At 44.6% G+C, this 13,622-nt stretch overlaps 1 protein-coding gene across 4 annotated transcripts in view; it reads right to left on the bottom strand.

The window, feature by feature from the left end:
* LOC144822446 (uncharacterized) overlaps positions 1-13,622 on the bottom strand; it is a 354,287-nt gene that overhangs the window by 232,009 nt on the left and 108,656 nt on the right. For all 4 annotated transcript variants that reach the window (XR_013608621.1, XR_013608622.1, XM_078679990.1 and 1 more), the window contains exon 3: positions 4,971-5,078. Coding sequence is in view for 2 of the 4 variants with exons in the window: in XM_078679990.1 (XP_078536116.1) it covers positions 4,971-5,078 (108 nt within the window). In the remaining 2 variants the exon portion in view is untranslated. The remainder of the gene's footprint in view (positions 1-4,970; positions 5,079-13,622) is intronic.

Genomic DNA, 13,622 nt, shown 5'->3' with positions numbered 1-13,622 from the left:
CGGGGTTGTTGGTGCTAGCTTCGGGAAGGGAGAGTTGGGTGTGCAACGAGGGCACTGCCAGATTGTTGATAATAGTCTCAATTTTGTCGGTGAAAAACTGAGCAAGGCTGTCACAAAGGGACTGAGATGGAGAAATGGGGTTTTTAATGCAGTCAGGATGTAGGATATTGTCCAGGATCTGGAATATACTTTTTGGACTGTTGGCCGCATTAGCTATAGTGGCGCAGTAGTAGTTCGCTTTGCTCTCTGCGATAGCGAATTTGTAGTCACAGAGAGACTTTTTCCAGAGGATTTTATTGTTGTTGCAATATCCATGTCTCCACTTTCTCTCAGCCTGTTTGCAGGCTGATTTGAGTGTTTTCAGAGAGTCATTGTACCAGGGGGCAGGTGCTCTACCTTTAGGTTTACAGAGTTTAAGAGGGGCAACAGAGTCCGCGATGGAGGTAATTCTCAAACTAAGGGATCTATAATTATCTTCCACCGAGCTGGTGGGGGAAAAACTGTCCTCCACCTTGAAGACTTTGGTGGAAATGCTGAGTTTCTCTAAAGCTTTCCAGTTCCGATAAGAAAATTGTGGTGGCGAGTGATTTTTAGGCTTACGTATTGTGGCATTATTGATATAAAGTTTGATGAGCGAGTGGTCTGTCCAGCTCATAGGTAGAATGTCACCTACTTGAGTTAGACCCGGGCTTGAAAAGATGAGATCGAGCTGGTTACCTGCAGAGTGAGTGGGGTCCTTTATCAGTTGGTGAAGTCCCACACTATCACAGGACCGCAGAAGGTTGTCTAGGCCTGTGTCTAGGCTGCCGTTTGGCCAGAGATTAAAATCTCCTAGGAGTATAAGTTTGTTATGAGAGGTAGCCATGTTAGTGATAGTCGTGAGGAGTGCTTGCTGTTGCGAAAGAGAAAAAGCCCCAGGTGGGCGATAGCAGATAATCACTGTAAAGGTGACTCCTTGGTGGCTGTTTATAGTCAGACCAAGGAGCTCGATTCCGAGTACAGGGTCAATTTCTAAGGTGTTCATTTGCCACGAGGCTCGAAAGATGACGCCAACTCCGCCACCGCGGCCTTTGGGTCTGGGGAGATGAAGAATATTAAAGTTTAGCGGACAGGCAGCTGCAAGGTCAGTTTCGCAGTTTGCATGTGTCCAAGTCTCAGTTAGAAAAAGTACATCCAGATGATGTGAATCTATGAGAAGGTTGATTTCAGTGGCATGCTTCGGTAAGGAGCGGACATTCAAGAGGCCTCCTACAATTAGGCCCTTGTGGGTGAAGTCGGTTAATGGAGAAGCAGTCTCTTCAAAGGTGAGCTTACCTTCATGCGCATACCTTTGAAGATTAAGCAGCGCATCCCGGGTGTAGCAGGGAGAGTGTGGGCTGTATAGGGCAGGGTTTGTGGCGCTAGGCGCGTCCTCGTCGCGGACGAGCGCAGACGAGCTTGCCTTGGGCGCGCCTTCGGCGCGCAATCGGCGTGCCCGCTGCGCTCGTCCGCTGCGCTTCCGGTATAGGCACATGATTTATGATGGTCGCTAATGACGTAGGAGGGGGTGTGGCCAGCAAGAGATGGGCGTGGCTATCGTTCTCCTCGGCGGTCAATGGCGCCAAGAACGAGTGGGTTTTGTTATCCCAACAGCTAGTCTTCAGCTGCAGTGGGAATGAGGAAAGTGCAAATAGCAGGTATTCTTAAAATCAATACACAGTACACAATTACAAGTTTTAAAATGGCAATTAAAAACCTCCCGGCTTTTCGCCTCAGGAGTTAGCAGTGCAGTGGAGCAGCGCGAGAGTCAGCGCGCCCTATTTATCGCGGCCGGGGGGGCGTGGCCAGCAAGAGATGGGCGTGGCTATCGTTCTCCTCGGCGGTCAATGACGCCAAGAACGAGTGGGTTTTGTTATCCCAACAGCTAGTCTTCAGCTGCAGTGGGAATGAGGAAAGTGCAAATAGCAGGTATTCTTAAAATCAATACACAGTACACAATTACAAGTTTTAAAATGGCAATTAAAAACCTCCCGGCTTTTCGCCTCAGGAGTTAGCAGTGCAGTGGAGCAGCGCGAGAGTCAGCGCGCCCTATTTATCGCGGCCGGGGGGGCGTGGCCAACAAGAGATGGGCGTGGCTATTGTTCTCCTCGGCGGTCAATGGCGCCAAGAACGAGTGGGTTTTGTTATCCCAACAGCTAGTCTTCAGCTGCAGTGGGAATGAGGAAAGTGCAAATAGCAGGTATTCTTAAAATCAATACACAGTACACAATTACAAGTTTTAAAATGGCAATTAAAAACCTCCCGGCTTTTCGCCTCAGGAGTTAGCAGTGCAGTGGAGCAGCGCGAGAGTCAGCGCGCCCTATTTATCGCGGCCGGGGGGGCGTGGCCAGCAAGAGATGGGCGTGGCTATTGTTCTCCTCGGCGGTCAATGGCGCCAAGAACGAGTGGGTTTTGTTATCCCAACAGCTAGTCTTCAGCTGCAGTGGGAATGAGGAAAGTGCAAATAGCAGGTATTCTTAAAATCAATACACAGTACACAATTACAAGTTTTAAAATGGCAATTAAAAACCTCCCGGCTTTTCGCCTCAGGAGTTAGCAGTGCAGTGGAGCCTTGGATATTAAAGTCAGTCGGGACCTCTCCATGCATGCCCAGATTAGTTCAGTTGTCTCCTCCTGCTTCCTTTCCCTCCGGAATATTCGGAAAGTGTCCCGTTTCTTTTCTCCCTATACCCTTAAACTTATTATTTTGGCAATGATTCTCTCCCGTCTTGATTACGGGAATAGCCTCTACGTGGGCATCCCGGCCTACGAACTACGCCGCCTTCAGGCTATTCAGAATCAGGCCGCCCGTCTTATCTATCACCTCCCCAAGTTCCACCACATCACTCCTGTTTTGAAATCCCTTCACTGGCTCCCCATCTGCCAGAGATCCCTTTTCAAGATGGGATGTCTGGCTTTCATGGCCCATGCCCGCACTGCCCCGGCATTCATTAATTTCCTTATCAGTCCCTACACCCCTAGCAGTGCCCTCCGTTCCTCCAATCAAGCCCTTCTCAATGTCCCTCACGTCCGCAGATCAAAAACTGGAGGTACTAGATTCTCTGTACTAGCCCCTCGCTTTTGGAACCGCCTTCCTCTGTCCTTTAGATCCACCCCAATTTACTCCCAATTCCGCAAGGCCCTTAAGACCTTTCTGTTTTCCCAAGCGTACTCCTGCTGATTCCCATCTCAGCAGATTTCTGTGCTCCTCAGTCCTTAACTCTAGCGCCAGGAAGCCGCTTGGTCACAGTGCGCTCTATCAAGAATTTTTTTAACTAACTAACTAACTATTGTGCTGCAGCCTGCCTTGCACACGTGCAGCACCAGCTTCAGCTGCTGCCCCAGGAGGGCTGCAACTGTTACTGCAGCTTCAGTTTCCTGGCAAAGAGGAAATGCAGATCCATTCAGTTTGCCAATAACAAGAGTTTCAGGGCCCTTTATTAGAAACACCAAAAGGAAAGGCTGACGGACAGATGGGAGAGTGGTCAGGACGAGGGTAGGTGAAAATAGAGGGATGGACCGACAGGACACAAGGACAGTCTTGTAAACGAATGAAACATGCAAAGCACACTGGGCTTTAAGTGGGATGAAAAAACATAAGGGGCGTGGCCTTAGAAGTGTAAGCAAATGGTATGGCCTGTACAAAAAAGTGTGAGTTTTAATATATTTAAACTAAAATCCTGTACTTCCCATAGCTTGCCACCCAACGAGCATTTGATAGCTCTGTGTCAGCTTTCTGTTATTTCATCCAGACAGGTCACACAATAACAGATATGGACCTAAAACAAGCCAGGCCTATTGGTTTTGCCAATGCTTGCTAGCAGTATCAGAGAAATGAGTAACAATGGTTATGTTGTGAATAATTTGAATTCAAAATGTTTATGTTCTGCAAATATGAGATTGTGAATTAAACATTGCTAAGGTCTGTGGAAGGGTCAGTGGTTTTCAGAGTCTCTCATTCACTCGCATTCTACCCTTTGCACCTCTTCCCTCTCTCACCATGTTAAAAACCTGCACCCTTTTTCTCCCCCACGTCTTTCTGAAATCCTCTTTTGTATATCTTGCATCTCATCGCTTTCTTCTTATGCACTTTGTTTTCACTCTCTCCTGTATGTTCTTCCTTGGATCTCCTTCACTTCACCATCCCAATACACAGACACACACAGACACACAACACGCCCACTAACGTGAGCATTGAGTTTTATTTTACTTTATCCTGCCAATGTTTTGACAGTTGTGCACCTCCTTCACACACTTACAAATTGAATCACACTTAGGATTGCCACACATAACTACTGCTCTGTGAGCTCTGCAGGGAGAGAAAAGACTGGCTGGACAAGCATGTGTTCTGGACACCTTGATGACCCACTGACATGTACTGTGAGAAGGTTATGCTTACTACCTTCAGTCTCAACCCCAGGGATCTCAATTGTGGCCCATTATAAACACCCACTCACATACTGAACGGACACAGGCACTAGAGGGGACAATGTGCTATATGAAAACAAATACCCAACATCCTGTAAATAGCAAGCACTCTGAGGGAAAGCAACATTTAGTAAAAAGTGAGAAATGTCAACAGGAAATACTGAGTCAACCTGGATTACCTTAGCGGTTTTTACAGTGGTTGTTCAGAAACCGAGCAGTGTTTTTTTCTTGTAAAGCTACAAGCATGTGCATAGGGGCCGATTCAAGGTCAGGCTTTAACTACTGCCGTGTCTGAGACCCAGATGGACTCACCCCACCTAAAGCTCTGAGGACACACAACCACTGAAACAGGCATGCACATCAACAGACAGTGAAAGAAACATTCAAATGCACAAGCAAACATGCTCAAACAAGCAGACACACACATTAGGAACCACAAAAGCACACAAACAGGAAAAACAAAAACATATGAACACTGATAAACACAGAAAGTACACAGAAAAACACGTTGTTGAGTTTCATACCTCGCTTTCTGTGTACCACCACAACAACAACTCCAGCAATTAGGAGGAGGGTGGCCATGCTGCAGACCCCAGATACTATGCCAGCTAGATGAGGATGCCAATTCGTACCTAAAAATAAAAGAAGATAAGTTTACCAGTGGTGGACTGGGCAGCTAGGCAGCCCAGTCCTGGGGGACTGTCTGTGTGTGATTCTTATTATTATTATTTAAACTCTCATTATTGAACAATTGATCGGTATACAGCAGATACAGTTTTTGGATTGAATGCATAGTATATGTAGGCGAAAGAGCAGATCAAATGACACACAGGTAAGCAGTCATTGTCTCGTGAGGAGACTTCCCAATGTACACAGGTGTTGCTGCCCCGCATATGAAATAAATACAACAACTCAGATCTACCCCCTACTCCCACTCTGGTTTCCGTGTGATAACCATCTCCATAAGAATGCCGGTCTGTGTGTGATTATTAGTCTGTAATAAACGAAGTTCCGATGTCAAGGTTTGTAGTTTGAAGTCTTCTTTATTGTAATTTTATGATACCCACAGGAAGGTGCTGCCGCTCGACTCCAGGACTCCGGGCAACTGACTAACGTTGACCGGAGTGCTAGAATCGAACACAGCCATGGAACAGAACACAAACAATAACATGGGTGTTTCCTCGTGCTGAGTACAGCACGAGGGAAGGAGGCATATACTACAACTTCTCCCTCTTCACAACATTTCAAAGTAAAAAGTAATAGAAATAAAACATTATAATAAAAAGAAAACAAAACAAAATGAGTGCATTTTATTCTAAAATATAATCATTAAACCTAACAGGTAACTTCCTACATCGGACAGATGAAGTAGAAGATTGACATGGAACTTCCCTTACAACCTCAGAATTAATGGAGGAAGGAGAGGAACTTGACAGTGATTCTGATGGATCAGAAAATGAACTTGAGGAAGAGGAATCAGTAGAAAAAGGCACATCCAACCAAAAAGACCAGTCACACTGATCAAATTGTTCCTTTGTCAGATTCAATAAAGAATGAGCCTGTGAAATGGTCAAGTGGACTAAAGCTCTCTTATTCCACCATCCTCTACTGCCAAGTAAAGCAGAAGCTTTATTAACAGAAGTAACTTGGACTGGGGTAGAAAATTTAGAGAGACCTTTAGAAACTTTTCTTGGGTTTTTGATAAGAACCCAATCACCGACATTTAAATTAGCTGAATTGAAACATTTACCCAAATCATGTTTTTCCTTCATGAGAGTCTGCTTTTGTAAAACTCTATTAGATAAATTAATATCACAAGGTTCATATGCTTGGGTTTCAACATTCCTCTGAGATAACCACTTGGGGCATAATTTGGTATGAACATTCCTATTCCTCAACAAAGAAAAAGGAGACATACCAGTTGTACTGTGAGGCGAGATATTGTACGACCAGAACTTATCTTCAAGAAAATTCTTGACGTCATTGTGAGAGGAAATAGCTGTTTGAATAGCATCTTTGAGAAGTCTATTAGCCCGTTCAACCAGACCGTTGGAAGTGGGTGAGTAAAGGGCCACCTTAAACTGAACCACATCATGTTCCAGTAAAAACGAGGTAAATTTTTCGGATATGAAATGGGAACCATTATCAGTAACTACCACAGAGGGACAGCCTTCAATAACAAAAATTCTTTTCAAAAATTTAATGGCGTTGGCTGAAGAGGGGGAATCACAAAACATGTGATACAACCATTTTGAATGATAGTCAATTAGAATGATGACGTATTTCATTTCGTGGGGAAGGACATCAAATGGGCCAGAAAAATCCAAGCCAACCTTTTCCCACGGTTTATCCGGAAAAGGAACAGGATGAAGGGGTGTATTCATAAGTTTCCATTTCTTATCTGAAAGTAAGCATTCATTGCAGGAATCAATGAAAATATTGACCTGAGATTCAATAGAAGGCCACCAATAATGGGATTTGATAAGTTGAGATGTTTTGGTGATGCCAAGATGGCCTTGGTGTGCACATTTAATGATATCAGTTCTGATATCTGAAGGAGGAACAAAAACATCATGTCTCATTATCAAATTGTTAACTAAGGACAGTTCAGAAGAAATCATGGCAAATGCTTTTAACTCATTAGGTAGTTTCCTACTCTCAGGCCAGCCTTTGGATATATATTGCGCAACTAATTTTAAATTGTGATCATTTTCAAATGCTTTGGACCACGATTCTTCTGTGATGCCTGGACAAAACTTTGTCGCATCAAGAGTGGCAACTACACACTCGATGTCATCAATTTCTTGCAAATTAGAAGAATCATTAAGCGACATGCGAGATAAGCAGTCAGCGCGAAAATTCTTGCCACCAGAAATGTGCTTTATATTGAAATGGAACTCATGTAACTTTGATAATAGTCTGACAAGTCTTGAAGAAGCTCTCCCCAGACCATCACCATTGAGAAGCTGAGTGAGTGGCTTGTGATCAGTATACAAATCAAATTCTCGTCCCCATATATAATTTTTGAACTTCTCAATGGCCCATACGCAGGCCAAGGACTCTCGTTCGATAGTGCTATAGTGTGTTTCTTAATCTTTGAGTCTCCTGGAAGAAAAGGCAATTGTGTGTTCTTTTCCTGAGACCCACTGTCCCAAAACGGCACCTAAGCCAGTCAAGCTAGCGTCAACCATAATGAAACTTTTAGCAGAATCTTGAAAAGGATGTAACGCAGGTGCTCCAACAATCATGTTCTTGACGTGAGTAAAAGAGGCGTCAATTTCTTCTGACCAAACAAATTTTTAACCTTTGCGAAGTAAAGAACGAAGAGGTTCAACAATTTGCGCGTAGCCTTTAACAAAACGGGCATAATACTCTGCTAAACCCAGGAAGGAGCGAAGGGAATCCTTGTCTTTAGGGGAAGAAGCATGAGTGATGGCTACGATGAGAGAGGACTTGGGTTTTATGCCTTCGGGAGTTAAAGTGTGACCTAAGTAATCCAAAGACTGAGAGCCAAACTTACATTTGTCAGCTCTGACTGTCATGCCTGATTCGTTTAATTTGTTTAGAACGGAAGTCAGATGTGACAAATGTGAATTCCAATCAGGAGAAAAGACCAAAATGTCATCCTGGTATGCTTGTACACCAGGAATAGACTCAAAGAGATGATCCATTATTTTTTGAAAGACACTAGCGGCACTGGCTAGCCCAAAGGGAAGTTTCAAATATTTATAAACTCCAAATGGGGTCACAAATGTGGTTAGATCCTGGGAAGCCTCAGTTAGGGGAACCTGATGGTATGCTGAACGCAAATCAATTAAAGAAAAATATTTTGCACCGCCCAGATTGGCCAGGAGATCATGAATTTTGGGGAGGGGGTGGCAATCAATCAAAATATTTTTGTTCAATGTGTGTAAGTCGGCACATAGCCTGACCTCGCCATTCTTTTTGCGTACAATAACAATCGGCGAAATCCATTCAGAGGAGTTTGAAGGTGCAATGATACCTTCATTTTTAAGAGAAGTGAGTACAGACTTAAGTTCATCTCTAGCGCTAATGGGAACTGGGCGAACTTTATGAACTATGGGCTGAGCAGAAGCTTTCAGTTTGATTTCATGACGAAAACCTTTGACAGTACCAGGTTGGTTAGCAAAAACATTTGGGAATTTGTCCAAAATTTGTTTGATGTCAGACTCATGATCATTGATCAGAAGACATTCGGAAACAAAAGGTGGAGCAGGAGAGTAACCCTCCGGAGGATCGCCAACTCTTATAGGATCATCAGAACCAGGCACTAAGAAAATACCCATTTTGGCGAGATCTTGCCATCCAACAATATTGCGACCATTAATGGCAACATAAATTTTGGTAATAATAGATCTGTTAAGGCATTCTAGTCTATAGTTAAAATAACCAAGCATAATAATGTCAAATTCGCCGAATGCTTTAGGACTGAGGTCAGATTCGATCAATGAAATGGAGTTATTCCATTTTTCACGAAATAATACATCGTTCAAAAAATGTTATTGGAGATCCGGAATCTGCCATTACCAAAATTTCAATGTTACCAAAGAGGGCAGAGCAGAAAGGACCTTTAACCAATTTGGGAGCATAAATGTAATTGCATTGGATAGAAACTACCATATCCTGAAATTCATCAATACAATCATCCATGTCAGGACAAACAATATTATTAACAGAAGGTCTGTTTGACTTTTTGACGGATCTGCAAAGACCTTGAAAATGTCCTATTTTTTTACATAAAACACATCTTTTGCCAAGAGCAGGACAAGTAGGATTATTGCCAATATGGGATTTAGAACCGCACCTGTAACAAAAGGGGTTAGGTTTTCTTTGTAATTGTTTAAAAGACTTATTCAAATTAATAGCATTAACAGAACTAGATTTTTCAACCGAAGAAGAATGAAATGAAGTATGAGGTTGATCTTTCTGAAGAGTATTAGAAGTTGTAATGGATCTCTCAATGCTCTTAGCAATGTCAATGGTCTCTTGAAGTGTAGGCTTCTTACAACTCAACAGGCGTTGTTGAATCTTTTTAGAAAAGCAAGCGAAGACAAATTGATCTCGGATGTAGATGTCAGGATTAGATTCAAACTCGCAAGTGGAAGCTAGAATTCTTAACTGGGCAATGTACTCTTCAATTGATTCATCTTCATGTTGTCTTCTTTTAAAGAAGTTATGTCTTTCAAGCATTTCATTTGGTTCTTCGCCATAATGTCGAGCTAAGCGAGACAAAGCTTCCTTATATTCATCCCAATGATCACCGGCCTCGCCAGAGGGAGGAGAGGATCTAGGAAGATTTTCAAAGACATTTTGTGCAGCAACTCCTAAGCAACCATATAAAATAGCAACTTTTCTATCAGGAGTGAACTTGACTGCATCAATTGCAACAATATGGTTAGCAAAAGCTCTGACCCATTGACGCCAAGGAATAGCAGGTTTCCCAGGAAGTTGAAGAAAAGGTGGGGGTTGAGCAAATTGTTGAGAAGAAGCCATTGAAATGAGTTATTTCACAGTTTCGGCAAAATTGAATAAAATGACTTGAAGAAAAATAATTAAAACAACGACATGTGTCTTAGAAATAAAAGTAATAAATAATTCAAAACATTTGAAGAAAACTGATATGCAGGTAGTGGTGTGTCTGTCACCGAATGGAACAGACTTAAAATGAAGAAATTAACTTTGTCATATAATTGAATATATGTATAATCAAGAAAATACCAGTATTTGAGTCTCCAAATGACGAAGAAATGTCAGTAAAATGAAGCAGATATTGAAATCCGGCGTCAATTTGAAGTGAGTCGGCTCCGTGTGAGCGTCTAGCGATGAGTACGTGGTGTAGCTAGGTAACCAGCTAAAATGTCCGCCCTACGTGTACGTGTTGACGTAGTGGCGTAGGTGGGGTCAGACTCAGCTGCGCTAAATGTGCGTCAGTGTGGGTGATGACGCGCAAGGGATGCTGGGTACTCACGGGCTCACAGGCTTGAGATGAACCGTTACCGTGACTGTCACCGTCCAGGAAATGTTGATTTTGAGAAGAAATCCCAGGAGGCAGGTGAAGTGTAGACTGTCGAAGGCTGGACAGTAAAGCAGATCAACGAGGGTTTTAAAGTTGAGTTGGTTGGAGGGAGTTGAGTGAGGGAGTTGACAAAGTCGGCCGATTATTTTCCTGGTGGGTGTTTGAAGAGGTTCAGGACCCGCTCATCGCCAAATGTAATAAACGTAGTTCCGATGTCAAGGTTTGTAGTTTGAAGTCTTCTTTATTGTAATTTTATGATACCCACAGGAAGGTGCTGCCGCTCGACTCCAGGACTCCGGGCAACTGACTAACGTTGACCGGAGTGCTAGAATCGAACACAGCCATGGAACAGAACACAAACAATAACATGGGTGTTTCCTCGTGCTGAGTACAGCACGAGGGAAGGAGGCATATACTACATAGTCACAGATCACTTAATTTCACAATCCTACCATTACCCAATAATCAAGGACAATGTAGTTTGCGTAAGAGGCCACGTATATCACTCAACTACAGAAAATCACGGTGCCCATGCCCAATTAAAAATAAGTAGATATGCAAGATAGATTTCCACATTTTAAAAGTCATAAATCAAACATGAGTGAGTTACTAGCGGTTCACAAAGACTAGGACGTGTCGACCACAGTTGTGTAACTTCCACAATGTATGCAGAATTGATGCTTTTGGACATAGGCATGTGTGAACTAATTAGCCAAACCCTGATTCGTCCGCACCTTCAGGTGCTCCAGGGTTTGCTTGGCCTGCCTTACCTTTCCTAGTTCTAATGTGGTTGTGAGCTCTTTTCGTAAATCCGCTTGGAGGAGGCCAGTTCCCCTACAGGACAAAGCTTATGTTATTTAATGACGTGAGGAATAAGGCATCAGAATTAGTCTCTTTAAAGGGTCATCCAGTTTAGAGGAAAAACGGTTCTCTTGACCCATGCCTGAATCTTTAGCAATTAGAATTCTAGAGCGTTGCTTTGTTTGATGATGTGAGCGATTGACATTGTTCCGCATTCCGTCCATCATTTGTTCTGTTACATATGTTTGATGATGTCAGCTGGGGTTTTGAGATCTACTGTGACATCATTTAGTGGCTGTTCCACTTAAGGCTTGATCAAAGTTGGCAATTGACTAAGTCTTCCACTTTCCAAGCCCTCAACTCTCTGGTAAAAACATTAGAACCGTAAGAAGTCCTAAAATAATAGATGTGCATAGCAAATACATTCCTTTTTAATTAGACAGACTGCTTCACAGAAGCTTAGTGTGCATGCCGAGCTGCCTAACCTTAACCCTTCTGCTTTCAGGATGTTGGTAATAAAGAGAAAACACATTTTTTTGTCTCATGTCTTTCCCTTTACCTCTTCTACCCCATCCCTCTCTTTTAGTATTAAATCTTTTTATTGCATTTGTGAAAGGCTCCTTCACAAAAGAGAGAAGTTTCGCTGTATAAAACATGTGGCAAGCCGCCGATTATCATAGCAATATTAACGAAACACCACCGTATGGTACCTCCACATTGTCCAATAGTCCTCGGATGCTGCGGGCCCATCAGGTGGAGCCGACCCATTGTCCACAGAGCCGCAACAAGAAACAGTCCCACCCTCATCCCGCCCTCCCCACAACCTCTCCCTGACCTACCCACCCCCCTCCCTCGTTCCGGATCCAACGTCCCGCACCAAACATACCACCATGCACACCTACACAATTCAGTCATCCGCATGTGATAGGCGGAGTAATCTTAAATACCTTGGGCAAGTCACCTCTCGAAATTCAGTGGCCAATAGGGATAGGAAGGGCTGCCACAGCTCCGCATATTTAGCCCCCTCCCCTGCCTTCACCAGGGACAGTTTCTCAATACCCAGGACAGACCAGAGCTGACCCAACCAACCCTGGAAAGTGGGGACCTGCGTGGTGCGCCACAACGCCAACAGTGCCTAAACGGCAGAACCCAGCGCTATCGCAATCAGTCGGCCCCTGCGTGCTCTCAAAGGGAAGGTAAGGGCATTGGGAAGTCCCAACAGGACATAGGCCGGGAAGCGGGGGATCTCCGTCTCAAAGTGAGTGTCCACCTCGTCCAGGATCATTTTCCAGTAGTCCTGGATGTGCCTGCATTCCCACAGGAGGTGCGTCAATGTGCCCCTCTCCCCGCAGCCCCGCCAGCAGGAAGCATCCCTGGTATGGTCCATCTCATGCAGCCGTTCAGGCGTATAGTACCAGTAGGTCACTAGTTTGGTGAAAGTGTCCGTCAACCCCATGTGGTAAGCCGAATGTCAGGCGCGGTAGCAAATGTCGTCCCATTCTTTGTTACTGAAGTTCCGCCCTAGTTCCCTCTCCCACCTCCCCCGTCCTGCGTTATAAACGTGTGAGTACCTGTCCAAGAGTAGTCGATAGATGTCCGAAATGAGTCGTTTGTCTGCAGTGCGCGTAAGAAGCCAATATTCATATTTACTAAGCTTGCGGTTCACTTCTCCACGGGTTAGGGGGTGGAGCGCCCAGTGTCGCACCTGAAGATACCGAAGGCGCTACGTTTCCGGTAAGCCATAGACCTTCCGGAGATCCTCGAAAGGTGTCACCCCATCACCCGAATACATGTGAAAAAGGCATCTGCTGCCCGCAGGGCGCCAGCGTGCGAATGCTCGAACATCTCTGCCCGTGCCAAAATCAGGGTTCTCTAACAAGGGCGTGAGAGGTGACGGAAACGTCGTCAAGTCGTGCCGGGTACAAGTTTGATCCCAGACCTCGAGCGGGACTCTCGTGATAAACAAGGCGTACAAGTTGGGGGGTCGGTGATGTCGGCGAAGGAAGGGCACCACCTGTAGCGGACGCCCCGCCACCGCCTGATCCTGGAAAAGTCAGTGTCGTTCCGATTCCCATTTACTCCATTCCACAAGGGTCCGGTGTTGGGTCGCCTGATAATAGAGTTGTAAGTCCGGCAAGCCCAGGCCACCTCTTTCCGGGGGAAGCATTGCCAAACTCAGCTTAATCCTAGGCCGTTTCCCATTCCAAACAAACTGCGCCAACTCCGATTGCGTACAGCGGATCCAGCCCTCAGTGGGGCGAAGCGGGATAGCCCGAAAGATGTACAAGATCTGAGGGAGGATCGTCATCTTCACCGCCGACACCCGACCTAGCCAGGA

Source organism: Lissotriton helveticus, chromosome 3_1, assembly GCF_964261635.1.
Source record: "Lissotriton helveticus chromosome 3_1, aLisHel1.1, whole genome shotgun sequence".
NCBI classification, from domain to species: domain Eukaryota; kingdom Metazoa; phylum Chordata; class Amphibia; order Caudata; family Salamandridae; genus Lissotriton; species Lissotriton helveticus.
The sequence above is the reverse complement of the archived record's forward strand: the minus strand, read 5'-3'. Positions and strand labels throughout refer to the sequence as shown.